The 27,482-nt window shown below is 42.9% G+C and overlaps 1 protein-coding gene across 4 annotated transcripts; it reads left to right on the forward strand.

Moving 5' to 3' along the window:
- Positions 1–6,206: 6,206 nt before the first annotated feature.
- MTX3 (metaxin 3) lies at positions 6,207–19,044 on the forward strand. 4 transcript variants are annotated; one of them, XM_054053634.1, is made up of 9 exons: positions 6,207–6,357; positions 6,785–6,854; positions 8,810–8,886; positions 10,433–10,525; positions 12,917–13,099; positions 13,231–13,307; positions 14,160–14,317; positions 14,741–14,829; positions 16,215–19,044. In XM_054053634.1, the coding sequence occupies exons 1-9, from the start codon at positions 6,277–6,279 to the stop codon at positions 16,287–16,289; spliced, it is 903 nt and encodes a 300-aa protein (XP_053909609.1). In that variant the 5' UTR covers positions 6,207–6,276; the 3' UTR covers positions 16,290–19,044. The 4 variants fall into 4 exon arrangements, with proteins under 4 accessions (XP_053909609.1, XP_053909608.1, XP_053909611.1 ...); XM_054053633.1 differs by having other exon boundaries at positions 16,241–19,044; XM_054053636.1 differs by lacking the exon at positions 14,741–14,829 and having other exon boundaries at positions 16,241–19,044.
- Positions 19,045–27,482: the final 8,438 nt, after the last annotated feature.

Consider the following 27,482-nt stretch of genomic DNA (forward strand, 5'->3'; position numbering starts at 1 on the left):
TTGGCCGCGGCTGCCCCGGCCCCCGGGGCATGGGCAGGGCCGGCGGGGGCCGCCGACGGGGGCAACGGCGAGGGGACCGAGCGGGGAATCTGCCGGACACCTGTCGGCGTCGCCGGGCGGGGTCTCGCCCCTCGTGTTCAATGGCATCGAGCTTGGCTTTGTTAGGGGGTTAGGTCGTCTGCTTCTCCTGGCTGAAGAGAATTATAGGATCATAGCATCATAGAATAGTTTGGGGTGGAAGGGACCTTAAAGCTCGCCTAGTTCCAGCCCCCCTGCCATGGACACGGACACCTCCCACCAGACCAGGCTGCCCAAGGCCCCATCCAACCTGGCCTTGAACACCTCCAGGGATGGGGCAGCCACAGCTTCCCTGGGCAACCTGGGCCAGTGCCTCACCACCATCATGGTGAAGAAATTCTTCCTAATGCCTAGTCTAAATCTGCCCCTCTCCAGTTTATACCCATTGCCCCCAGTCCTACCACTACAAGCCTTTATGGACAGTCCCTTCCCAGCTTTCTTGTAGCCCCTTCAGGCACTGGAAGGTCGCTAGAAGATCTCCTCTGAGCCTTCTCCAGGCACCAAAAAGAGTGTCACCAAAAGGGTGACCCAGAGCACACTGGGGTTCTGGAAGACTGACTGGCAAAGCAAGGAACCTCTCAGTGGCTCCTCCATTCATTTAGAGAGCTCAGGAGCGCTGGAGAGCTCAAACTGAGGCTACGGAAAAAAAGTTGCTTGTGTCAACAACCCCCCGAACCTGATGGCCTAACCAAAGACAGTTTTAAAAAACCCTTCTGGTTTTGACTACACATTGCCAGTATTGTGTGTGCCTCCAGGATGTCATTATCCATTGTTTCTCTTCTACTACAGGAAACAGGCAGGTGATTCTGCCATTCTGTTCCTCTCTTGTGAGACCTCATCTGGAGTAATGGGTCCAGTTCAGGAACCCTCAACATAAGAAGGATATGGAGCTGTTGGAATGGCTCCAGAGGAGGGCTACAAAGATGATCAGAGGGCTGGAGCACCTTCCATATGAGGACAGGCTGATAGAGTTGGAGTGGTTCAGCCTGGAGAAGAAAAGGCTCTGAGAAGATCTTATAGCTACATTCCAGTACCTGGAGGGGCTACAGGAAAGGTGGGGAGGGACTGTTTACAAAGGATTGTAGTGATAGGACAAGAGGCAATGGCTGTAAATGAGAGAGGGTTAGATTAGACATAAGGAAGAACTTCTTCTCTACGAGACTGGTGAGGCACTGGCACAGGTTGCCCAGGGAAGCTGTGGATGCCTGATCTATGGAGGTGTTCAAGGCCAGGTTGGATGGGGCCTTGAGCAGCCTGACCTAGTAGGATGTGTCCCTGCCCATGGTAGAGGGGTTGGAACTAGACAATCTTTAAGGTCTCTTCCAACCTAAACTATTCTACAATTTTATGAAATATCAGCCTTGATTTTGCTGACTTAAGGAAGTATGGGAGAAAGTAAGCAAGTGAGCAAGCCCCCATGGGACTGAACAGCTGTTCAATGAGGTTTTGCTATGTCCCCGCTGAAACTACCTGTAAGGCAGTGCTCCCCCTGCCAGCCCTAGGCTTTCTGCTCAAAAAGGAAAGGGTGTCCCATGGGATGCCATGGCAGTGGAAGGTGCTTCTCCCACTCAGGAGCTAAGAGCATGTGGTGGGCTTCCCAATCTGCTCCCTACCCTGTGTCTCTGTGTGCCTCAGCCCTGCAGCCAAACCACTGCCATGTCAGAAGAAGGTCAGGAAGCCATGGCAGGCCCCCTCACAGCTTGCTACCCAGCATGGAGTCTGAATAGCTGGAGCTGTCTGGTATTATTTACATCATAAAAAGAATGACAACAATAGGAGGGCAAATTTTATGTTAAGCAAGAAAAGTAGAGTTGATAAATGTTCAGTCACATCAGGCTTGATGTATACAGCTAACGAGCACCACAGAGAACAGTCCTTGGGGGGCTCATTGTGTGCAAGGCAAGACACAGCACGCTTGCGGAACACGCTGCAAAGGGTCTGCCTGAGTGGCTCCGCCACTGCAGAGCATGGGTGTGGGCTGCTCTCCAACACAGGCACAGTGGGATTTTCAAATACCTTCAGCTGGCCTGTATTCCCATGTCCTGTAGTTGCCTTTCATGCATGGTATATACCCTATAACTACTTCTTAGCTCATTTGTGTAACAGTGTCGATCCACTCCTTTAGTTGCTCATTTCTTCCTCTGCTTATTGCCAGGCTGGAGGGTGTTCCGTCATATCCAGCACAGTGCAGTTCCTCCTCTTTACCCTGCTGCTCTTCTGTATATGTCTCCACACAACAAAAAATGCCTCAGTTTCACTCCCACCATCCTTGCCCCTGTAGTGGAAATGACAGGATGACATGGTGGTGTCAGCAGGCTGGCACGGCGGAGTGGGAAAAACAGAGCAGGAGGTGCAGAGTGCTGTGGAGCAAGGAGAAAGAGGGAGGCTGAAAGGAGATAGAACAGGAGGCAAGGATATGGAAAACAAAAAGCAAGAAGTAAGGACATATTCAGTGCCACAAGGTCCTTAGAAAGAAGTGTCAGTCCAGAACTCATCCCAACGTAAAGGATGGAGACAGTACAGATGCTGCAGAGGCTAATATGTGGACCTAGAGCAGCACTAATGTTGATCTATTCTCATTAAGAAGTCCTTCATCATCCAAGACCATTCCTAGAAAACATGGGCTTAAATGCCTGACAGAAATACATCATGAAGGTCTGCAAATTCATCCCAGTTCCATATTATTCAGTGACTAGAGCAGACAAAAAAAAAAGAGAGGGTAAAAGGATAGTAAAGTTTTGCTTTCACCGATCTAAGGGGGACACTGTTAATTATTTGCAAGTACTTATTATGCAATTCATTTGAGTTTATCAAAACATACAAGATGTTTTCTTGAAAAATTGCCTTCTCTATCAAAAAATACTTATTAAATAATTCTAACTTACTGTTTTTCACTTCTGATTTAACTACAGAGGAGTCTCTTGCAGTGATGCCGATTGACCCTGTGGGAAAAGGATCATGTTTGTAGCATTATATACTTATTAGTGTTAGATTTGTGAGGGCCATACTCTATTCTCACTCTACATCTGCTTTTTCTTTGAGCATATTCACCAAGTATGCACACGGAAGCAACATTTGGTGAACAGAGCATGCTGCACAGTACAACATAGCAGAAGGGACCCAGTTCACAATGAGCATAAACAAAAGCTTAAGTCCATGTTTAGATGAACTTAGCCAGTACACAAAAAGGTCACTGCAGTTTTCCTTGTTTTCATTTCTGCACTGAGTTTTATTATTGGAGTATGTTACAGATTGAAGAGGATTTTGTGCTCAAGCACAACCCTCTTTAAGGCATTTTCACAAGGTATAATGGTTATCTGTGGTCTGGAAGGGGCTATTTGACCTTCTAATTCTCATTTTCAATAAAAATGCAATACTAGCTATTGGCTTTTCACTCTTGTGTATTCTCTAAAGTACGAACTCCAGCTGAACTTACTGGAGGTTAATAGCTTGGATAAGAATAAATATGTGATTATTTGACATGAATTTTCAAGAAACTTTCATAAAACCAGTAACATTTTGTAAGGAAGTTTTTTACAGAGACACGACTAATTTTTATGTAGGATCTGCAAGTAAACTTCAACTGTTAAAATATTTGTCCTGATTACTTAACATAAATCAATAAAATGCTAAGCATATAGAATACAGAGAAGCTGCCAACATTGTAGGTTTTGCTTTACAGAATTGTCTATGACTTGTTTGGATTCCAGGTAATGGGAAGGGCAAGTAGAAAGGAATCTGTGCTGCTTAATTCAGCTTTCATATTTTGCTGTTGATATGCATCAGGAGACTCGGTGTTTTTATAGAATTACATGGATTATTAAAAATCAGGATTCACGGACAATTAAGATATAGAAGTCTTAACAGAAGTGAAATATCAGCTCTAAACCACATCCTTCCATATTTATGTCAACGCTCCAGGGTCTGATCCTGCCACATTTTCATAAAAATTTTGTTGAACATAAAGTTTCAAACACAGGTTTCAGAAGAAGTTTTACTTTTTCAGAAACACAAATCAAAGCCGTAGTTTTTCAAGTCAAGGCATATATCCATTCTCAACACACATATTTACTTCTCATTTACGCTAATAGGAATTCCACTCAGGCAACCAAGAGGAAAAAGCTCCTGAAGAGCCTTTGGCTGGGGGAGGGAAGATGCAGATTGCCTTTTTTTCTATCTTTGCTCTGGACTCCACAACAGTAGAGAGATTAATTGGGCCCTGAGGCAATGCAAAGAAAGTTTGCTCTCCTGTTACCTCCTAAGCCTTCTTGCAGCATGCCTTAAGAAGAGCTGGCTCATGCTCTGTATAGAAACAGATGTTTGGATCACAGCTGCTAGGAGCCACCCTTGCCTCCAGAGACTGCACATCTCACTGAAGCAATCACACTGTGAACAGGCCAAAGCAAAGTACCTGGACAGACTAACTAGAAGTTGGTTTGTCCCTGTAGGAGTCAAAAAGAAGGGTGTCCTTAAGAATAGGTGCCCTAACTACCTCTTTAAAAGAAGAAATAGTGTAGCCATTAAAAAATAATAATTATATATATATTTGCTACTGTTAACATTGCCAGTGATCTGTTTTTCTGGGGAAAAAAGTGGATAGATATTTCTTCTCCTGTGTTTACCTTATAAACTGGAGCAGAATGATCTCAGATCTGCCTCATAGATTTTTATCACACCACCTTCTGCCACAAATTTCATGAGAATCTAAAACCACGGATCTGGGGGAGGGAGGATAGATGAAGATTTGCCCTTGCTCTTGTCCCTTCATGCACAGAATCCCTGAGTAAGGAAGGTCAGCCTAGGGGCTTTTTTAAGTAAGTGTGTGATATTTTTTCCCTTGTGTGGGAAGGATGGAAACTTTTTACTTGTCTTAGTATTTAGATGTGCTGTGGCATGCCTGCACAGACTCTGGAATGAAACAGCTGACAACTTGATGCCTTTAAAGGTTCACAGTGAGAAGACACCCTGAATGGGTTATCATTATAACCTGGTCAAAACTGGTATTGATACAAGAAGTAGTTACTGTTAAAAAAAGTGAATATTTTTTATTTAAGCTAAAGTACAGTTAAGTTTCATCTAAGTAATCGTATTGAAGCTGTGAAAAGTCAAACTCGACCAATTTTATTATTAAGCAGGTATACGTTTAACAAATGGTGCTGGGTACACATGGGGTAACCTACATAATGTGTCCCACTATTGAGACTGTTTACATGACTTTTATACTGGTTAAATATACATATCCATGTAGATTGTGGGGAAACATGTTGTTCATTGTTTTTCTGCGAACTTATTGTCATAGTTTATCACCCACTCTTGTACAGTGTGTTTATCACACACTCTTGAAACATACAGTTTCTTTGTATCTTCAGAAGCCTCTAATGGTGTTCATGTTATCTCCTTCCTCATTGTGTGCTGTTGGTGAGCTCAGGTCTGTCCTTTGTTCCTGCTGCGGGACTGTCCTTTCAATACCTAATTTGTTCCTTGTTTCAACTAGTAAACAAGCTGAACTCCTGTTACATTATTCCTAACTGGAAGCTGGCCAAGATTTGATTCTTCTTCTTCTTCTTCTCCTCCTCTTTCTTACTTCCCCTTCTTCCTCTCCTCCTTTTCTTCTCATCTTCTCCTCCTTCTCCTTCTCCTTCTTGCTTAAGCTAATTCATTCCCTTAACATAGCGATTTAGTCCTTCCTTCAGTATTTTATAAAGACAGAATGTCTCTCTAAGAGCATGTTTTCTTTCAAATAGTGTTTTCCCAGGCATTGCTCCTTCTTCGGAGATGACAGCGTCTGGTGTGCAGTGTGACCTGTGCTGAGCAGCTGTGTTTTCTCCCGTGATCACCTCTTGCAGCCTCACCCTGTCCCAAAGGCAAGGTCAGGCAGGGCTGCCTCCAAAGCCCCAAATCAAGAAGAGGTTTGACTATTGCGGAGCTCACGACGACACGTCTCCAGTCCTTGGAGAGTAACAGAACGTACCTACCACCGCCGGGAGCACTGAGGCACCCGCCCGTGGGCGGGAAATGCATCTGCCCCAGCTCCGTCTGGCTTCGCGGGAACCCACCCATCCTCGGCACTGCAAACAGCGATGCCGCACGTGGGTGGCGGGCGGTGAAGCGAGACCGCCCCCGCCCGTGGGCTCCCCGCCCCCCCTCCTTCCCCGCCGGGGAGGGCGGTGCTCAGGCCGAGGGAGCCGCGCGGACAAGATGGCGGCGCCCATGGAGCTGAGCTGCTGGGGGGGCGACTGGGGGCTGCCGTCCCTGCACCCGGAGTCGCTCACCGTCATGGTAACCGCACCGGGAGGGGTGGGGAGGAAGGAAGAAGGGACACCCCCCCACCCCTGCTGTCCCGGCGCTCCGGCGCCTCCCGGGAACGTGTCGGGGCGGTGGAGGCCGCGGAGCTCTTCAGAACGATTGCTAAAGTGCTGCCTTCCAGTAGTGCCGGGGGGGCGGTCAGATGAGGAAAAATTCCTTCACCGCGAGGCTTGTCGGACGGTGGAGCGGGCTGCCCGGGAGGTGATTGAGTCACGATCACTGGAGGTACTTAAAAGGGTGGTGGGTTGAGACCTCAGTAGTTCGGTTTAGGCGTGGGCAGGTACGGTTGTGTTTGATGCTCTCAAAGGTCTTGTCCAATCTAGTGGTTTTATGATTTCTTTCACACATAGTGACTGGATTTCCTTCTCCTGTCTTCCCCGCCTCCCAATCTCTATTGCAGGCTTACGCCAAATTTTCTGGTGCTCCCCTGACAGTGAATACTATAAATAACTCTTGGAGAGCTCCAAAAGGTAACAGTCTTTGCAGTTTTAATGCTTTTAATTGTGGCCACGTTCTTAGTGCAGGTTCCAGTTTCCGTATTGTTTCTGGAGCGTTTCCAGAGAAGAGCAACGAAGCTGGTGAAGGGGCTGGAGAACAAGTCTTAGGAGGAGCAGCTGAGGGAACTGGAGTTGTCTAGCCTTTAGAAGAGGAGGCTGAGGGGAGACGTTATTGCTCTCTACAACCACCTGGAAGGTGCTGGCATCTTTGTCCAAGTGCCATGTGATAGGACAAAGGGGAACGGCCTCAAGCTGCGCCAGGGGAGGTTCGGACTGGACATCAGGAAAAAAAATTTCACCGAAAGTGTCATAAGACACTGGGACGAGCTGCCCAGGGAGGTGATTGAGTCCCCATCCCTGGAGGTATTTAAAAGATGGGTAGACAAGATACTCAAGGACGTGGTTTAATGGAAGATAGGAATGGTTGGACTCGATGATCTAAGAAGTCTTTTCCAACCTAGTCATTCTGTGATTCTGTGGTTTTGTGTTTATAAGCATGACCCACCACAGTGGGGGTACCTGTTTTCACAATTCATCAATAAATGACTGGACAGGGTGTCTAAGTGTGGTGGATTTGTGGGATAAAATAATGGAAGTCATAAATGAAGTGCCTCAAAACCCATTTTATTAAAATGTACATAGATGAAGCAGCAAACAGTCAACAAAGCAGTGGTGCTAAGTACATACTTGTTTCTGTCAGGCAGTCTACATTGACGGTATAGTGGAAGCAAATTTTTAAACTTTTTCCACTTTGCATATTTATATGTCTCGTATATGGAAATATTGTTCTTTAGTTATACATAATTTAATGGGCTGGTACAGTTGGAAGTGGAATATGTGCCTCAAAGACTCTTAGCTTGCACCAGCTGGGTTGAGCGTGCACCAACTGTGCTTGGTTAAAGAGATTGAGTTGGAAAAGGTGACTAACGAGCTAGTTGCCAGGGAAGTTGAAGATAAGGCATCAGAGAGAACTTCTTTACGTTAGATTATTCTACCTGCTGCTTATCTGTTTGCTCAGCATTTAAGTTATTGTCTTGGTTTGTTCTAGAGAGGTAAAATCACTGCAGAGTCAAAGTACTCTGTCATGTACACTGAACCATATCCTGGGTTTAGGTGTTACTGTTTCCATGCCGAAGTTGCCCCTTCAACTCTTGATTCTCAGTATATTGTTTTCTGTTAGTAGAAGATACCAACACCCAAGTGAATGTACTTGCCAAAAGTTCAGCAGCTTTCTTCATGGCCAAAATACATTATATCTATAAAAAATCCAAATAGTGTTTCTGATAATTTGTACTTCAGTAATATTTAGCGGCACAGTCATGTTAGGGTCATTGTGGTGGTTATGTTTTGAATGTGCTACAGGGTAGTCCCTGCTACAGAGATTTGGCACTCTGCATTCTTTGGTCACTCAATCTGATAAATAAAGGCTGACCAGTAGGCTTCTGATATGAGGGAAATACTTGGTTCCGGAATAGTTGATGGTTAGGCAGTGATTGTAGGTAGGCTAGAGAAAACAGGTGGTTAAAATGGATTTGGAGGGGAAAGGCAAGGCAAAGTTGGAGTAAAAAGAAAGAACGGCACAGAGGTGAATGACTGGGTTGGAATCTTTGTCTGAAGCTGAACATCTGAAATCCAGATAAGTAGCCTTGTTCTGAAAGTATCTAGTATCTAGCAGAAGACATTGGCTTCAGTCTGATGTGAGGTGGGCCCTTTTTTTGTGTATTGTTGTAGTGAAGACTATGATAACTAAAGGTGTTTGTGACCTTGGTGAAAGTCCCCTGCTGTGTAAAACTTAGTTACGCATACAGGTTAGAAAGATCAGAACATGCTGTAGAGAAGACAAAAGTAGATGAAATGACTGATTGCTTTCTAGTTGTGTTAGAACTCGTCCATATAAATTGTGGGCTCTTATTGTTTATGCCTTCCAGGAGATGTACCAGTCCTGATATCAGAAGACACTGTTGTTTCTCAGCCAGCAAAAATACTAAACTTTTTAAGAAAGCAGGTAAGTCTTTCGAAACACTTGTTTTCTCTCTCTTGTAGTGGTTCTACTTGTCCGCTTTATACATTCATACTGAAATATTCATGCTGAAACCTGGAACTCAGTTCAGACAAAGTGCTTTCTTATTATTCATACATATATGAAAATTTCAAAATGGTGGATAACAGATTGCTGACTGAAATTTTGATTGTTAGTTATGTGAAAGATTTAGGAAAAGGCATGAGAAAACTGTTTATTGGAAAGGACAACAAACTGGCCTTAATTGAGCGGTTTCTCACCAAGCACCCTGGTCTTAATTATAACACTTGTCATTATGGCTTTGCAGGCCTTTGATATCACAGTCTGGAGAACTGTGGTTTTAACTGCTTAGATGGCTAATTGTCTCCTTGTTTTCTTCTTTTTTTTTTTTTTTTTTTTTTTAAGGATAATATATACAGCGTTGTTTTCAATCAGCGTAGTTTTTCTGCAGCTGGTAGTGTAAAAATATCTGCAGACATTTCTTGATGGGCATCATGTTGTTGCGTAGTCAACTCTTGCTTGGCTTTTGGAGATCTCTTTATGTTTTATTCAAAAAGAATAAAACTATACAATTTCTTCTTTTCACAAAGTATAAAGCTGTCTAATAAAGCATGACATCATCTTTTTATTTCTAAGATGGCCCTCCAGCCCACTGTTGTGCTCTTACATTGGAAGTTCAGTTCCTGCCTAGTCAAGTATATTGATGAATGCTGTGTTAGTGGAACTTGAAATCTTCAGGGGAGAGAAAAACAGAATCGGAAACTGCACATTTGAGATGGAATTTTAGATGGTTGTTTTAAAATTCAGAAGTTCCATGGCCAAAAGATTCCTTAGTGTCGGGGAAAAAAAACATCTTTAAAGTATAACGATATTGTGCTTGGTTTTCAGATATCTAAGGGTCAGCGTTGACCATTTGTTTCTAAATTAATGAAGCAAATCTCCCATCTCCCCTCAAAATTGTCGGCTCTTAATTTACGTTAAAAGGATCCAATGTCAAAACGAAAAACCCAGTCAGTGCTAACTGCATTTATTTAGTTGTGCATTGCTTCATTATATTCTTAGCATCCAATTTCTAGATTTTTAGAATAATAATTAAAAGCAAAAGAAGGGAGCACTTGCCTTTTTTATGCTTACACCAGTGCAGGTGCCAGATGCTTCTTCAAAAATAAAGATGTGACTTGCCAGAGGTATGCTGCATTCCTAAATACAGGAAAAAAAGGCCTCTGTGTCACTGGACAGTTACTTGGAAAGCAATGGGAAGGAGACACAAGGGTTATTTTTGGAATAGGAGAGCCCAAAAATCTAAGAATGTGGAAGTGGAAAGGGGAGATGCAACAAGGTTTGACATAGCTGGGCCTGAAGAAGTATGGAAGTTGTAGTGAGCGCATGTTTTCTATCCCCCAAAATGTCATTATATTTACTAACTTGATAGCTAGTAAGTATGAATGAACTTTGGGTTGCATTGATCGTCTTTTTGGAAAGCTCTGTGTAACAATATTTGTAGTGTGTTTTGTTTTTTTTTAATTCATAGAAATATAATGCTGATTATCAGTTGTCTGCAAAACAAGGAGCGGATACTCTGGCGTATATTGCACTACTTGAAGAGAAACTGCTTCCTGCCCTGGTAAATATTGAGAAATACTTCTAAAATTTGTGGAAGTAAATGCTACAAGAGGTGCCTGATGTGAGAGATATTGAAGTGTCTCACCCATAGTTCTGGCTAGAATGTATTTGCTTTTTAGTATGATTTTGGAAAAACTCCCTAGCAACTTTTGGAAAGGAAACAAATTTGTGTTTGTGGGGTGTGAAGTAATAGTAATAATGAACTTATGGAAAACATTTTAAAAGGACAACTCTTGTATTTTTTTCCTTTAGATGCTCTTTAGGAAACAGTATCCCTAAAGCAGTGTGTTGTGTCTGTTTTTTGTTTCATTTGATTCTTTTGAAAAAGCTTTGAGTAAGATGTGTCTGATGTGGTGTCTGTAGCTGTGGAAGCCTTTTGAACTATTCAGTTAGAACATTTAGGAAATTAAAATACTCATCAGTAGTTTCTTTTTTCAGTTCTAAGTAACACATGGCCACATATCCTCACCAATTTAGTGTAAGTACATTAGGGCTATAAAAATCCCGAGGCACTGGATCTGTTGAATTACTTTTACTTTAGAGGAAAAAATATTCTGACCAGATGATATCGTAGGCTAGTGTCTTCAGCTGACCCACAAGTTTTTGTAATTCATAATATCATTTAATATTTATATAAAATTTTAAAAAAAATTCTGGGAAGTTCACTCCTGATTCTGTACTGCTGCAAGTTTTTTTGGTAAGGTATTTTCTATGTACAGTGTGTGTATGTATGTACACATACATAAACATGAGCGTGTATGTAGTTTTATGCATGTGCATATTGGCCTATACGCTTCAAAAGAAGTGTGACCAGCAGGCCGAGGGAGGTGGTTCTGCCCCTGTTTTCCTCTCTTGTGAGACCTCATCTGGAGTATTGTGTCCGGTTCTGGAATTCTCAACGTAAGAAGGATATGGAGCTGTTGGAACAGGTCCAGAGGAGAGCTACAAAGATGATCAGAGGGCTGGAGCACCTTCCATACAAGGACGGGTTGAGAGAGTTGGACTCCTTCAGCCTGGAGAAGAGAAGGCTCCGAGGAGATCTTATAGTGACATTCCAGTACTTGGAGGGACTGTTCACAAAGACTTGTAGTGATAGGACTAGGGGTAATGGGTATAAACTGGAGAGGGGCAGACATTTAGGCTAAACGTTAGGAAGAACTTTGTCTCATTTAGAGTGGTGAGGTACTGGCACAGGTTGCCCAGGGAAGTTGTGGATGCCCCATCCCTGGAGGTGTTCAACACCAGGTTGGATGGGGTCTTGGGCAGCCTGGTGTAGTGGGACATGTCCCTGCTCATGGCAGGGGTGTTGGAACTAGATGATCTTTAAGGTCCCTTCCAACCCAAACTCCTCAGAGCCTTTTCTTCTCCAGGCTGAACAACTCCAACTCTATCAGCCTGTCCTCATATGGAAGGTGCTCCAGCCCTCTGATTATCTTTGTAGCCCTCCTCTGGAGCCATTCCAACAGCTCCATATCCTTCTTATGTTGAGGGTTCCTGAACTGGACCCATTACTCCAGATGAGGTCTCACAAGAGAAGAACAGAATGGCAGAATCACCTGCCTGTTTCCTATAGTAGAAGAGAAACAATGGATAATGACATCCTGGAGGCACACACAATACTGGCAACTGTGTAGTCAAAACCAGAAGGGTTTTTTAAAACTGTCTTTGGTTAGGCCATCAGGTTCGGGGGGTTGTTGACACAAGCAACTTTTTTTCCGTAGCCTCAGTTTGAGCTCTCCAGCGCTCCTGAGCTCTCTTAAATGAATGGAGGAGCCACTGAGAGGTTCCTTGCTTTGCCAGTCAGTCTTCCAGAACCCCAGTTTGCTCTGGGGTATTGGTGACACTCTTTTTGGTGACACTCTTTTTGGTGCCTGGAGAAGGCTCAGAGGAGATCTTCTAGTGACCTTCCAGTGCCTGAAGGGGCTACAAGAAAGCTGGGAAGGGACTGTCCATAAAGGCTTGTAGTGGTAGGACCGGGGGCAATGGGTATAAACTGGAGAGGGGCAGATTTAGATTAGGCATTAGGAAGAATTTCTTCACCATGATGGTGGTGAGGCACTGGCCCAGGTTGCCCAGGGAAGCTGTGGCTGCCCCATCCCTGGAGGTGTTCAAGGCCAGGTTGGATGGGGCCTTGGGCAGCCTGGTCTGGTGGGAGGTGTCCGTGTCCATGGCAGGGGAGCTGGAACTAGGCGAGCTTTAAGGTCCCTTCCACCCCAAACTATTCTATGATTCTGTGAGTCTGTGATTAGTGTGATTCTTTATGGAGTCTGATTACCTTAAGTGACAATAATTCCTGGTGGTTCTTTGGCAGAGATGTTGCGCAGGGAACTTTTAAGAGACATCTATTAATCTTACTCAAATTTCAGTCATATTTTTCCTTATGTTGACACAGTTGCACACTTTCTGGATTGAGGCTGAAAATTACTGCAGTGTGACAAAGCCATGGTTTGCCTCAAGGATTGCCTTCCCCCTGAGTTTGTATCTGCCTGGAAAGATGTCCAGGGAAGCACTGAACAGGATCATGCTAACCAGGGGAGGGCCTCCGCTCTTCAGTGTGACTGAAGTGGAAGCACAGGTTTGTGTTGTATAGTAAAGAATTTGTAAGTTGGTGCTGTCAAAGATAAGGATGGAAGCAGTTAAATGATGAATGATGCTGTGCATACTAGTCATGCTACTCCTAGTGCTCTTAGTCTTGTGTCTCATCAGATATACAGAGATGCCAAGGAGTGCCTAAATCTCCTGTCGAACAGATTGGGAACATCTCAGTTTTTCTTTGGAGATACGTGAGTGTGGTTTATGTTTGTTTTTTTTAAATGACTAATAAAACAGGTACTGCATGGCTCTGTGAACACTTTTCTTTTTTAACCCACATGTTAGAAGTGCTGCACGGTAGTTTTGTGTCTCACGCTCTGCTTTTCATGTAAATCTGAAGGAGTAAACAGGGCACAAATGAGATCTTTGGACTAAGGCAATACAGTGTCTCCCTCACCCTGCATTTTTCCATAGAGGCAGATGCTTTCTACAGCTGCTAAGAAAGTATGGAGTGCTTGATGAGTTAGTGAATGCTAGATAATGCTTTTCTAGCCACTGAATGTCATGCCCTCTGACTGTATGTAGCAAAAAATGCTGTAAGCCTGAGGTGTTACCACTGCCTTTATAGGTGGAGGGTACAGATTTGGAGACACTCCTCTTCCTGTGTTTTGTGCACAGACTAGGAAGTAGATATTGCAAACAGCATAGCACCATAAGGTCCTAAAAAGGGCGATCTGTTCCTTTAGCTACTGAGGTCGGACCACTTCATGAGATATTATCCAGGGCCCCTGGCATACAGCTTGGCTTCTGTGGTGCCAGAAATGTGTTTTAGAGTGGCTTGTTTATCAGTGCACATGACAGCATGACTGGATTTTAATGCTGAAGTTACTGCTTCAACTTCCAGCACGTTTCCAGAGGTGTTGAAATCGGTGGATATTTTGTGCAAAGCATTCACCAGATTTATATGAAAAGATGGAATGCCAGAAGAGCTGACTTTGCTCTGTGCTGAGTTGTGTTTAACATGCACAGAAAACAATAACATTGTAAAGGTCTTAATGTCTTACCTTGGTCATTTTGATGTTTTGTTTTGTCACTCTTCCCAGGCCTACCACCTTGGATGCCTTTGTGTTTGGTTTTCTTGCACCAATTTATAAAGTGTGCTTCCCCAGAGTGCAATTACAAGAGCATTTGAAACAGCTTCCTAATCTGTGTCGATTCTGTGATGATATTTTAAATTGCTACTTCAGGTTAACTGTCTCAGGTAAGCTGTGTTTCTTTTTCTCTCTTTGGCATGTGTAATCTTATTTGGATTAGCACTCCAGGATTCCATCTGTGACCCAAGGCAGAATTAGATTTCATGTAGTTTATGCCAGAGCTTCTGTGGGGGAATGAGGTAGATAAACTTCCGAAGTTGTGCAGAAAGGACTGAAAATTAAGAGCAAAGGTTAATACCCAGTTTTAGACTCTGTCAAGCATTGGCATAATACACTTATACCTATGCTATGGCTCGTGCTTAGTACTTCTGTTTTTCTCACTCGGAGTGGCTTTTCCATTTAAATTCTTCTTGGGGTAAAAATACTGCATGTGCTTTCTCTCCATGCACTCGTGTGAGTTCATTTTTTAAGGATATTAAAGCTTTTGTAAATACTTTTTTACTCTTCATCTTTCTGCCTTCACTCTCCAGGCCATTCTCCGGCTGGACAGGATACAGCAGATGCTAATCTGCGGAAACTCACACAGCTTGTAAATAAGGAATCCAACTTGATTGAAAAGGTTACTTTTCCTTCACTCTCTAATTTTCCTGCTTGGTTGTGGTTACTTTCACAGATATTCTTGCATGGCAACTGCAACTGTGCAATGGACTTTTTATTTTAATTCCTTCTTTCCTAGGAAGTTACTTTGTGTAGAGAGGCAGAAAGAATATGACGTCATTTGAAAAGAATAATTACTGAAACCTTGTACTTAAAATATATTTTTATTACAATCAAAAGAATATTGTCTTGCAAGTGCGCATACCACTGAAAGAAAGGTGTCTTTCCACAAGTGTACATTCCAGCAAAGGAGGAAGCAAATGTATTGATCAAAATTCAGAAATGGTCCTGCAAGTTAAGACAAATCATCAGCTGTCCTTGCTTCCAGCTGAATGCTCTAGTCACTAACCTACAGTCACTTTTTCTTCTGCTTGTTCTGAATCTAGCTTTTATTGCTTTATATTCTTTGTTTCTAAGGCTGTCACTCGGCACCGATCAGAAGCTATATAACTTAGGTGAAAAATACTTGTGAAGAATTAGTCTGCTGATGCAGACAGAACACTTTAGATAGAAAGAGAGAAGGCCTTTCTTCCTGGAAGAGATGGTGTATGAAATAGATCATTAACTATGATCAGCTTATGTAGCATTAGGTATTGATTATACCTCCTCTTTGCAGTATTGAAGTGTGGAAGTTTTAAAGAATGGGTTACATAGACATTTCTCAGGCATGATTTAAGTAAAGCTGATCTGCCTTGAGGAAATGGGATGGACTAGGCAACCTTTGAAGATCTTCCGTGTTCTGTCTTCTGTGATTCTGTTTATTCTGTAGTAACTAGACTCTCAGCTCATTATGCACAGGGCCTTAGACTGATTTCTATGAAGTTATAAAATCTTTATACTCCGAGATTAATTTTAACCTGTCTGAAAAGGTCTTATCACAAGTTCTTTATGAAACACTTTTTGAACTTTGTAACTAGTCTTAATTCATCCAGCACTTCCAGAACATTTCTAATTTGAGAAGGATTTGTTCTTACAAGGTGCTGAACATGCAGAAGCAACCATTGATGTTAGCAGTTTGACTATTGATCTGCTTTCTAGCAGCATTTGGCTATTGTATGGAATTGAAACTTTGACCTCTTAGAAGGAGGTCGCAACCTTGCTTTCTTCAGTAATCTCAACAAAATGTTTGAGCAGAAGTATACATATTCATTCTGGTTTGGTGCACCGTATGCTAATGGAATGTATAGCAGCTTTAACACAAGCAAATATTTTGTGGTGGGAAGGAACCAAGGCATCAGTTTTGGCTGGTCCTGAAATAACAGGGTAAAACATACCCCAAACCAGCATTAATGATGGCAGCCCTGACAAACAGACTAATTGTATAATCTATATTCTACTGTTTGCCAGATCCGGCTCTCATTATTTCTCTGCAGATGGACGACAACCTTCGTAAGAGTCCTCAGCATCCTCCTCGAAAGCTGACAACTCTCAAGCTTGCTGCAGGTGGAGAAGAAAGCAGTCCATTGAATCGTTTGTCACCTTGACAGGTTCTGTTGTCCATACATGTGTGTTTGCCTTCAACTCTTCTGAGCGCCACAGAACATTTTTTTTTTTTTTTCACGAGTCTTGTTTTGCAAGGAAAGAATCTGCTAACGGGTACAAGTAGGGAAGAAATATAGCTTTACGATCTCCTGTCTGCTAATTCTTTTAAGAAATTGCATAGTTCAGGATGGGCACACACTAAGCTAAGGCTAAAATAAACAAAAAGCTTGTTCCTGGAGATGTTAAAGTAACTTTGTACAGCATATTTTTTAACTTTAGCCTAGCAGAAATGTTGACCAAAAGTTATAATTCCACTTGTGGAATATTCACTTTTATTTTACTTTGTGGCTTTTGATTTTACTCTGTTCATGTTACTGTATGTTAGTGTGTATACTCTTGTATCTTTATGAAAGTTACAAATCCAGTTGCAAAATTGTGAAAAGACTGGGGAAAAAATGAGATGTTGCCTTTCATAGCAGCTGAGAAATGAAAAATATTGAGAGGAAGTATTTTCTTTATTTTCATGAGAACTCATGGGTCTTGTGTTTTAAGGTTGTTCATGTTTTTGAAAGCTTGTCATGTTTTATTTTAAGGGGGATTGTGGAAAAGTGTGTGTATTGTAGGTAGTACAACAATGTGGGATACCAATATTTCACAGGCACCTGGCCTTAGTTCTGTGTGAAACAGGCTTAACCTGTGTGCAGGGTAATATCATATGCTGCAAAACTGTTAAGTCAAAATCACAGGGGACTGGTAGTGAGATGAAGAGGATTGATAAGCTCCTGTCAGTTCAAGAGACATGACTACAAATATACTGCAGTTCTCAGCTGGAAGGAACTGGTTAGAGTCCTATAAGAAAGCTGATGTAGGCTTTTACCTATGGCACCTATGCCTTTGAATTGGTTTTATCTTTTTTTTTTTAATAAGCACTACAGGATCTGAACAGGCTGGACCGCTGTGCTGAGACCAGTGGTATGAGGTTTAACAAGGCCAAGTGCCAGGTATTGCACTTGAGACACAACAACCCTATGCAGTGCTACAGACCAGGGGAAGAGTGGCTAGAAAGCTGCCTGGAGGAGAAGGACCTGGAGGTGTTGGTTGACAGTTGGCTGAACGTGAGCCAGCAGTGTGCCCAGGTGGCCAAGGAGGCCAATGGCATCTTGGCTTGTATCAGGAATGGCGTGGCCAGCAGAACCAGGGAGGTTTTTCTGCCCCTGTACTTGGCACTGGTGAGGCCGCAATTCGAACCCTGTGTTCAGATCTGGACGCTCGCTACAAGAAGAATGTTGAGGCTCTGGAGCGTGTCCAGAGAAGAGCAACAAAGCTGGTGAAGGGGCTGGAGAACAAGACTTAGGAGGAGCAGCTGAGGGAACTGGGGTTGTTTAGCCTTGAGAAGAGGAGGCTGAGGGGAGACATTATTGCTCTCTACAGCTACCTAAAAGGAGATTGTAGAGAGGAGGGAGCTGGCCTCTTCTCCCAAGTGACAGGTGACAGGACAAGGGGAAATGGCCTCAAGCTGCACCAGGGTAAGTTCAGAATGGACATCAGGAAAAAAATTTTCACCAATAGGGTCATTGGGCATGGGCAGAGGCTGCCTGGGAGGTGGTGGAGTCCCCATCCATGGAGTTTTAATTTAAAAGATGAGTAGACTAGGTACTCAAGGACATGATTTAATGGTAGATAGGAATGGTTGGACTCGATGATCGAAGAGGTCTTTTCCAACCTAGTCATTCTATGAATCTATGATTCAAAAATTAAATTAAAATCTGTCCAAATTTTTATTGTTTGACAGTGTAGTTCAGAATTCTTTTATCTGTGCAGACTGTAAGACATTGCAGTGCATATTTCTTCTGTTTAATTACAGGACTTGGTTCTCATTGCATTTCTTTCAGCAGCAGCCTTGCCAGTTCTAGAGACTCAGGCAATTCTATTACAAGAGAGATGATGTAATTTTCTACTGGCAACTTGCTGGCACATGCTTCATGAGTGCTTGTGAAGGAGATTGGCCAAAGTGTCAGCACTTGGGGATACATAATTCTAGTAGCTGTATGTATGGAATGAGTGTTCTGTTTTTGTACCTTTTCTGCAAATTGAAATAATCCTTCAGCCTCCCTTCAACTACTAGTCATGTTTGAGACATAATAAGTTATTTCCTATTTATAAAGACGAGACTGTAGATTGTGTACATACTGTACTTTCAGACTCAATGTAAGGAATGTAATCTCTCTAACATTTCTTAATTATAAATGAAATGTTTGGTTTCTAATGAGCACTTTAAAATAATGTTTAAGCTTCATGCTCTTACTACAGTATTTGTTTCAGTGATTTGAAATTAATCTAGGTTATATTCATGATAATTGTATGAATTGACAGTCCACAACATGTAAAAGTCAGTCATATGTTTAAAGTTTTTACTGCCTCTATCTTGACAAAGTTTAAATGAGATCAAGTCACATGGCTTTTTGATGTTTGTAAACATGGCTATGGAGAATATGCCTTAGTTTGTTGCTTCTGTGAAGAGGTACACTAAATCTTTAAGATCACTTTGTTGAAAGGTCATTGTTCCAAAATTAAAATTCTGGATTTTTAGTGGAGTTTTGTTAGTGTTTTTTATGGAGATCACGTCAGATTTTTTTTAACATTTTTCCTTTTAAGGTTTGTATTGTCTCTTAAAGCGAAATAAAACCTGGTGGCTGCTAGAGCTAGATATCAGAACATCCATGTATCCATGAAGTCTGATTTTAAATTTTAATCGCTGCTCTTCAGTACCAGTGCTTTATTTCAACACAACTGCTTTTGGGAAGGGGTCATTGGGGAAGCGCGGGTGTTCTAATTGTACTAAATGTGAGCCTTACCCTGTGTGAGAGCAAAATTTTGACAATCCAGTGCCTGAGTAACTTCATTCATTGGATGGTAGAGGACAGCAGAACTAGAGATCACAGCAGAGGTAGCTTGCAGTGGTGCACACCATCCCAGACAACTGGTGAGGTTGCACAACCACACACTTCCTTTTTTTGCTTTTTTGTCTGAGGTGAATTTAAGACCAAATTTCTGTTACGAAGAATGAGGCACTGGCACAGGTTACCCAGGGAAGCTGTGAATGCCCCATCCCTGAAGGTAATCAAGGCGAGGTTGGATGGGGCGTTGGGCAGCCTGATCTGGTGGGAGGTATCCCTGCCCATGGCAGGGGGGTTGGAACTGGATGATCTTTAATGTCCCTTCCAACCCAAACTATTCTACAATTTTATGATTCTGTGTGTAAGATGTCATCACTGGTCTGACAGCTCAGGCTTGCCCATTGGTCTACAGGCATATTTTGTGTGCCCAAGTTTTGAAGCTGGGCAATTAATCATGTTCAGGATGAGATCAGTTTGAGTAGCCATCTGCATTGGAAGTAGTCAGATCTCCTTCTGTAGCTAGTGGAGAAAGGTGGGGTCTAGGTGCGATCCATCTCCTTGAAGCAGATATCTACAATAGCAAAGTGAATTGAGTCCTGAAAACATGAATTTCTGCTGAATGTAAAGAAAGCCTTTACTATCTACCTCAGCTACAGCGTGAAAACCTGCTGTGGTAATTGGCTTTTCCTCCACTGCCTGAGATTGCAGGTTGTTCACAAACAGAAGGGTTCGGCTTTTCTAGCCAACAAGCAGCGATGGGGCCGTGAAACCATTGTAAGCAGCCTGCTTCCCCTGCAGAACTCCTAACTTTTACATGCTGCAGCTCTGCAGCCTCAAAGCACAGCAGGTTTTTTTGTGCACGTGGCTTGTGGGACTATAACAGAAGACCAGTGAGGAGGAACTGTGAACATGCTCAAATGGCCTTGCAACTAGGATGCAAAAAAATGTAAGTCAGGCTAATTATTGCCTAGTCTTAGGTGCTTAACAAGCAGAACCTTTTGTGTTCGGGTAACATGGATGTGTGAAACTTGGAGCCATCCTAGAAAACATGCTTGAGATTCCAGCCCTGCTGTGAGAAAGATCAAAGCACAGTGGAAAACTACTCTGCTTTCTGCTGATAAATACAGGCACACTGGCAGGCTACACATGCATATTTTCTAGCAAGGACCGAGCTCTGCAATGCCTGCATTCCTGCTTGCATTTCCTCTGCCCGGGTGCTGTTTTGGAGCTGCCCCAGGTCATGAGCAAGGACCACCAGGCTTTGTGGTGCCTGCATTTCGGAGTTGCCCCCGATTGTGAGGTAATGGAAATAAATTTATACTTAACTTTGGATAAGATATGAGGCCTTGAGCAGCCTGGTTAGTGGCAGGTGTCCCTGCGCAGGGGGCTTGGAACTAGATGATCTTTAAGATTGCTTCCAACCCACCATTCTATCATTCTGTGATTCTGTTTGTGGCTTTGTAATTGTTCCTGCTCTGTGCTTGGCTCACACACACCTACAACGCTCAAGTGCAGGGTTTCCTGTTGTCATGCTACTCCCAGGGCAGCTGGTGGTTGTCCTCCTCCCTACCCTCTCCCTGGAAGGTGGTGTCTAGCAGCTGATTATTGCCTCCAGAGCAACTAATCCAGCCTGCCACGCTTTCCCTGGTTGAAAGAGGCTACCAGTTTTAAGTAGGATGAATCCTTCTGGCAGATTGCACATTCAACTGCTCTGCTCCCAGGCAATCTTGAGGTGAAAATGTGTACATACGCATCTTGAGGGCTGTTCTGTGTCTTTCCGTCAGCTTGTTGTAGAAATGCATATATTCTGGAAGAAAATGGATGAAAAATGTTATGAATGAATTGATACAAATGTAGTCTATTTGCTGTCTCCAAGATAGCTTTTAAAATATGTTTTCCACCTTCTCAAAATATTGTTACACTAGGCTTTGATAAACACACATTGGTGAAGTCACATCACTTTTGCTAATGCAGCTTAGCATTCCATTCAGAAAAATACCCAATTGTATTTGATTCCTGGTTAAAATGATTTCCAGGCTCACTTGAGTAGGTTTCCTGTCTTGCTTGGTATTATTCTTGGCATTGCAGTAGGAACCATTCACGGTGCCTTTTTTTTTTGTTTTTAATACGGAAATGCAGACCAGCTTTTTATGCTAACCTGACAAACTATGCTGTAGCTCAGATCTGGCTGGTCTGTGCTGTGGGCCACAAGTTGTCCAGTCCCTAATATACTTAAAAAGTGGGTTGAAATACAAGACACTGCTTAAAAAATGTATTGCTTCACAGTAAAAATGCCCTATTGCACTAATTATTTTAGCCTGTTGTTCCTGGTTAGCTGGATTCAGCAAAACCTTCCATAATCCCACTGGGTTCTAACTAGTGCCAGCAAGGTGATGGATTTTGATGTACATGCTGTAGCACTGATACAGGATCAGGCTGTTCAGTGCAGCGAGTGGTATTAAAGAGCCCCACAGAGGGCTGAGCTGATCAAATACCAAAGCACATAGTCCAGAGTTTTCCTCTCAGCACCTGGCCACTGTCCTTTTTCAGCCCTAACTTTACCAGTGAAAAGCCACTCTCCTCCACTGGGTTGGTCCAGATATTTTAGCCACTAGGGATGCTCTGGCCCATGTTGTCAGAAGCTGCCAGGTGTGTGCCAGCTGAGCAGCAGTTCTGAGGAGCTTCAACTCATTAACTTTTGCCCCTGAAGCAAGTGAGGGAGCACCCATGGGACAGTTTGCCTGCAGAACTTGAGAGTGCTAGTTCCTGGGGGTGGGATGGTGGGGTGAGAGATGGTTGAGCACAGGCAGGTTTCTGGGTGAGAAGCTATTTCCCCAGATCAGCCACTTCCAAACCATATGCCCTGTGATGTCTGGCATATAGGCCTCTGGGCAGCACTGCCATTCTGCACCTAGATGAGAACAAGTCATTCAGGGATTGATGATGGTGATCTGGGACTTAATGCTGTGTGTCCTGGTGTGGGCAGCAGGGCAGAAGCCAAGCCACACTATACTGGTCTTGCGCTAGGAGACATGCCCAGCACCGAGGAGGCCGGGGCAACCCTATCTGGACCCGAGCTCTGTGTCATGAGTGGAAGACAGGTGAATTTTTGCACCACCTCTGGGATGTGTTAAAGCAAAAAAGGGAAGAAGGAGGTCCAGCATTCCCTGTACCACATCAATTTGCTGTTTCTGCCTGGAGCAAAGCTTCCAGAAATGATCTCAAGTGAAATCAGGTCAGGTTGGAATGAGAAGCTGGGAAGGTGAAGGAGAGAAAAGGCTAGTGAGGGAAAGGCATCAGGGACATCTGCTCTCACCCTTACTGACCTGTTGTCTGAGAGACGTGTAAGATTCACAGGACTTGGGACTGTGAAAGACCACATCACTACCTACGTCATCCTGCTCTTGTGGGCAAAAGGTGGGGACTCCAATGATTTGCTGCAGGTTTTGAAAAATGAAGTATAAAAAGAATAAATAACAAGTGATTTTTGTAATGTGTTAGGCCAGTCTGCCTCAGTGCAAGACCGAAAGAGAAAAACTTACAATTTACTGAGTTTCACTAAAAGCTAAGCTGGGAATGGGAATCAATGATCAGACAACTCGTAGTTTCAGGGCAAGTAAGATCTTGCAGTAAATCAGCCTGTGGCACGAGGTTGCTCCTCAGCACTGTTCAGCCCCCTTTTGCTGATTCCCTCATTAAAACCACATGGATTGTTTTTCATGACAAATGTCAATGTTCCAAATTTTTACAGAAGTGATGTTGCATGTGGGGTCTGCTGGTGATTTACAGTTATAAAAATATGGAACATTCCCGGTCCTTCAGTTAAACCAAGAGTGCAGAGAAACTGCATACCTTAGATATCAAGTGGGCTCATTAAGCAGAAGCAATCCCTGTGTAAGCATCCGGTGTTCAGCTCAAATTTGCAAAACCATTTTGACAAGGGTGGCTAGGCAGCCTGCCAATTCACACAAACACCTCAAGTTTTCTGTTTCCACGACCCTAGACGTGAGAGGGAGAACACACACAAAGAAGTCTCTGCAAAGCTATGGCTTACTTAACCAAAGCAGATTTCAAAGGGATGGAGGTGGAAGTCCAGCTTCACTTGTATTTTCATTTGCTGCAGTGGATGATCATCTATTGCTGCCAGCTGATTTACTGTTCGCACAGCAGCAATTGTGCGAGTGGTGGTAATGGTCACATTGGGAGCTGTCTTTTGCTGTTTGAGGAACAGGCTGTTGTCCTGACTGTGCTGCAAACAGCGTCCCTGTGCCTGCCCTCTTACCTTCAATGCACCTCTCTCTGTTGACGTCTACAAGAGCTATTATTGCCTACACATGCTTTTACAGCGGCTTAGCACTTACAATTATTTTTTATTTAGGTAATTACTTCAAACAAATATGACTGATTTTCTTTTCCCTACACATTTTAGTTTTTATTTTAATTCTTTCTCCAGCCTTTTTACTTTCCTGCAGTCAGTTACTTCAACTTACATTTAATTTGTACTTTAATGACATAGCATTGAAGAGCAAGATGGGAAATGGAAAGGAGAAAGCTTTTCTTCTCACTGTTAAAAGACAAGGCTGATATTTGGTTAAACGGGTCCGCATATGTTCAGGTCAGGATTTCCCAGCGAGTTTTGCTCTTACTTGTGATCACAGTGAGAGTCATCTCTAGAAATTCCTCCAGCAGCACATTCCACTGCTCAGAGGCAGCCACGGGGAAGAGGAAGAGCTGGAGCACAGCATCTCCACAGCCAGTGACAAATGTTGTGATGAAACTGTCGCAGTTGGAAAATGCAGACTTTTTGAAACCTATATGTTCTACGAAAAAAAGTTGCTGTTTTGGACAGGAAAGATTGCTCATACACAGGCAGGTATTTGGAGAAGGGAGAAAGGGACTTGCGGATATGGAATAAGCACAAATTTGCCTGGAGTAGCTGATGCTCTGTGATTATGTGGGAGAGGGATTGAATCTCTTTGCTTTTAATTAAGGAAAATGAGAACCCATTTTGGCTACTCCACAGCTCTAGGCAAGTGTCTGTGTCAGTGGATTTGTAGCTTTTCTGCAGTGGGCAGAGATACCTTATTTTTCACAAAAGTCCTTGAAAGGTCTTGGTTCCTCAGTGCAGGGTATGAAAAACTCAGAAAATATTCCTGCCTTCCATGGGGTAAGAAAGCAGTTTCCCATCTGTTCTATCTTCTTCCCTAGCAGCTCATAAGGATTATTCTATTTATCTGGTCTCCTTATTTCAGCCAAGCCGTGTAGCTGTCTTCACAGAGGGAAGACTAAGTGTTGAAATGGTGTTGGCAGTCGGCAGCACCCAATGTGGAGAGCACTGCAACTGAGTGACATGCTCAGAATGACTAAAGCAGGCAGGATTTTTACTTCTTTTTTCCTGAAGAATATTTTGTGGGAGGCACAGTACTGGCTAGATGCCTTCTCCAGCAACAGGCAGGGCTTGAAAGCAGTCTCCAAGGACTCTGTGGTGTTTGCAGCCCTGTCCAGAGACATCAAACACCACCAAAGAGTCCAGGGAGAACAAGGTCACCTGGGGTTACAGGCCTCCAGTGGAAGACGTGGGAAGAATAGAGCATTATTCACATTTGTCCTATTACCAGCTCAGCTTTCTGTGAGATCAGCCTTGGGTCACACTTAGGTCAGTTTTCTGTAGAAGGCCTCTAGCTTATGTCGGCACGTCTTGACACTGTCGTTATGTCACTTTGCTCTTGTGTGATCTCAATTAATATGCCAGCTACTCACACAATCACACATTGGATTTGGTTTGGGAAGTTCCACCATATGTTAGCGTTCTCCTATCACTGCTTTCACAACTTTTACCCTGAGATTTAATGACTGGTTAGCAGTAGGACAGAAGACAAATATGGATGCTTTGTCTTTGAGCACTGGAAATCCAACCATCACCATGACAAATGCTGACTCTGAACCAAACCTGACGCACAGCTTAAATGACAGAAACTGGTATATCAGTAATAGAAAAGTGAAGCTCTTCTGCTAAGCTGGATAGTTCATAAAGGAAAACAGTTGAAGAGGATTCCTTGGCAATTTTAAGGCCTTTTGTTTAATGGTCAGCGTAGACTGCGTTAAGAGTATTTGTCCACCGTGTTTTGCATTTTATCAAGATTATGTCAGTCCTCTGCACTGACTATCGCCAGTGTTTCTTTGCTGGTTCCTGAGTGGGCCAGATTCCTGGAATGAAGATCCTGAATCCCAGCTGACTCATCTGGTTGCAGGAGAAGTGGGTGTTCCTGAGAAATACAAGGAGCTGGTTTCCAGAGCTGGGTTAAAGCACGTGCCAAATTCCTAAAGTGATCTGCTTGCTGTCTGGAAAACCTTGACAGAGTATGAGTTTGCAGTCTTATCCAGCAAAGTAATGGAAAATTTCCTCATCTGCTTCACACTAAGGGTATGCATTTGTAGAAGAGTCCTAACTGCATCTGCATGAGACTGTGTTTTACTCTCTCAAATTTCTAACTCACAGTTCTGTCATGCAAAATTATTGAATTCCTGTTGGCAAAGCCTGAGATAAATGAAAAATCATTTTTGAGAGGTGCCTTATTCACCATTTGAGTAAGCAAATTGTCCATTGATGTAGAGGCAAGTGTCTTATTTCCTGTATGATGAGATGTACACCTGGAGAAAGAAACAATAAATACCAGAATGACATCTGCTTTCTGAATTTTCAGGCTATATGAAGGATTTTCAACAACCTTAGAGAATGCATTGTTTCCCAGTATCTGCTGTTCTGTTGAAGCTTTATCCAAATTGCTTGTTACCACAAAGGGTATAGTACTGAACAAAACCAGACCACATTTCTTCCAGAGATCCTTTGAATGAAATGAAATAAGCTGTGCTCCTGGAAGCTGTCCCCAGGATGCAAAACATCTGATTTTCATTAAGCAATTATCTTCTAGTTCTTAGCAACAGTGATATTTGCATTCTCTTTCAGTCAGTTCAGTGTCATCTGAGGTTTTAATAACTTTCTTAAGTCTTCAGTTTTAGTAACAATTCCTTCAGTTGTAGGTTTGCCAGATGTCTCTATGGGGCTCCTAAAAAAATTAGTGAATTTAGCACATGAAGGTGACAGATCCTGGAAAGAATTGATATAGAGTAATTTTAAATTGATATAGATGCATGTAATTTGCCTATTTGCTTCTTCCGACCACATCTGATGACAGATATATTAACTTGCTCTCACTTTCTCCTCTTCCTTGTTTTCACAAAACTGATTTTTTCCTGGTGCACTTTTGCAGTAGCCTCCCGTACCTGTCACAGGTCAAACATCAACACTGAATAGTTGGGATAGCTTGACCTGGCATAAGCAGTTGCACTTCTTATGCTCCTCTGCTCTTCACCCTTTTCCAGGACCTTCCCAATTACCTGAAGCTGAATTGTGTAAGAAATTACCAGTAACCTTGCAGGAAGGTGCCTGGTAGGGTATTGCCTTTTGGAGGTAGCATAGGATATTATCATAGATTGTCCTTTACCATGTGGATGAGGCTATAGGTAACTAAGTATTTTTGCAAAGAAGTGGGTGCACTTCTCTTGTTTAGCTCTCAGAACAAAATGATACAAGTTCTGATGTCACTGGTCGGGTACAAAACTTCAGGAAAGATTTTTGAAAAGGACGATATTATTTCTTGGACCTGCAGCTTATAATGTTGTCTTACAAAACGATATGCACTTAGGATTTATCTACATAATTTCTAATTGTGTTTCAATATCAACGCGCTAGCACATTTGTACACTGAAACAATACAAACAAGAATCTTTAGTACCAGGTTTGTCTATCTCAGCCACAGTGCTGTAGACTGCAAAATGTAACAAAACATTCCAGAGCTTGACTTCTGTATCTCTCAGACTGACCTGTAGCTGTGTGACCTCTGGAGACTGACTCCCAAGGCGCCCTTGGAGGGCTTAGCTGCTGATGGGATCACCTTATCTGTCCATCAATAGTGAAAGCAAAGAAGTTGTTGCTCACAGTTTTACTCCAGGAGTTACAAAATGAGAGCGGAAGATGGCTATCATACTGGGAGCCTGGCATCAAAGAAAGACTTGAAGCAGAAAGCAGCATTTCCACAAATGCAAAGAAAGAATCCTGTATGAGGACCTGATAGTACATTCATGGCTTAGAGTCAGAGCACTCTGTAATCCATCCACCTGACTTTTCCTGGGTGCGCTATACACCTCATGCTAAAAGTGTATTCTTTTGCATCTC

Source organism: Cuculus canorus, chromosome Z (assembly GCF_017976375.1).
Source record: "Cuculus canorus isolate bCucCan1 chromosome Z, bCucCan1.pri, whole genome shotgun sequence".
NCBI classification, from domain to species: domain Eukaryota; kingdom Metazoa; phylum Chordata; class Aves; order Cuculiformes; family Cuculidae; genus Cuculus; species Cuculus canorus.

Excerpts from the sequence above, each read along its gene's own strand:
- MTX3 (XM_054053633.1), top strand. The coding sequence starts at position 6,277 with ATGGCGGCGCCCATGGAGCTGAGCTGCTGGGGGGGCGACTGGGGGCTG. Across the intron at positions 10,526-12,916 it reads AGAAACTGCTTCCTGCCCTG|TTGCACACTTTCTGGATTGA; the intron begins GTAAATATTGAG and ends ATGTTGACACAG. Across the intron at positions 14,318-14,740 it reads CTTCAGGTTAACTGTCTCAG|GCCATTCTCCGGCTGGACAG; the intron begins GTAAGCTGTGTT and ends TTCACTCTCCAG.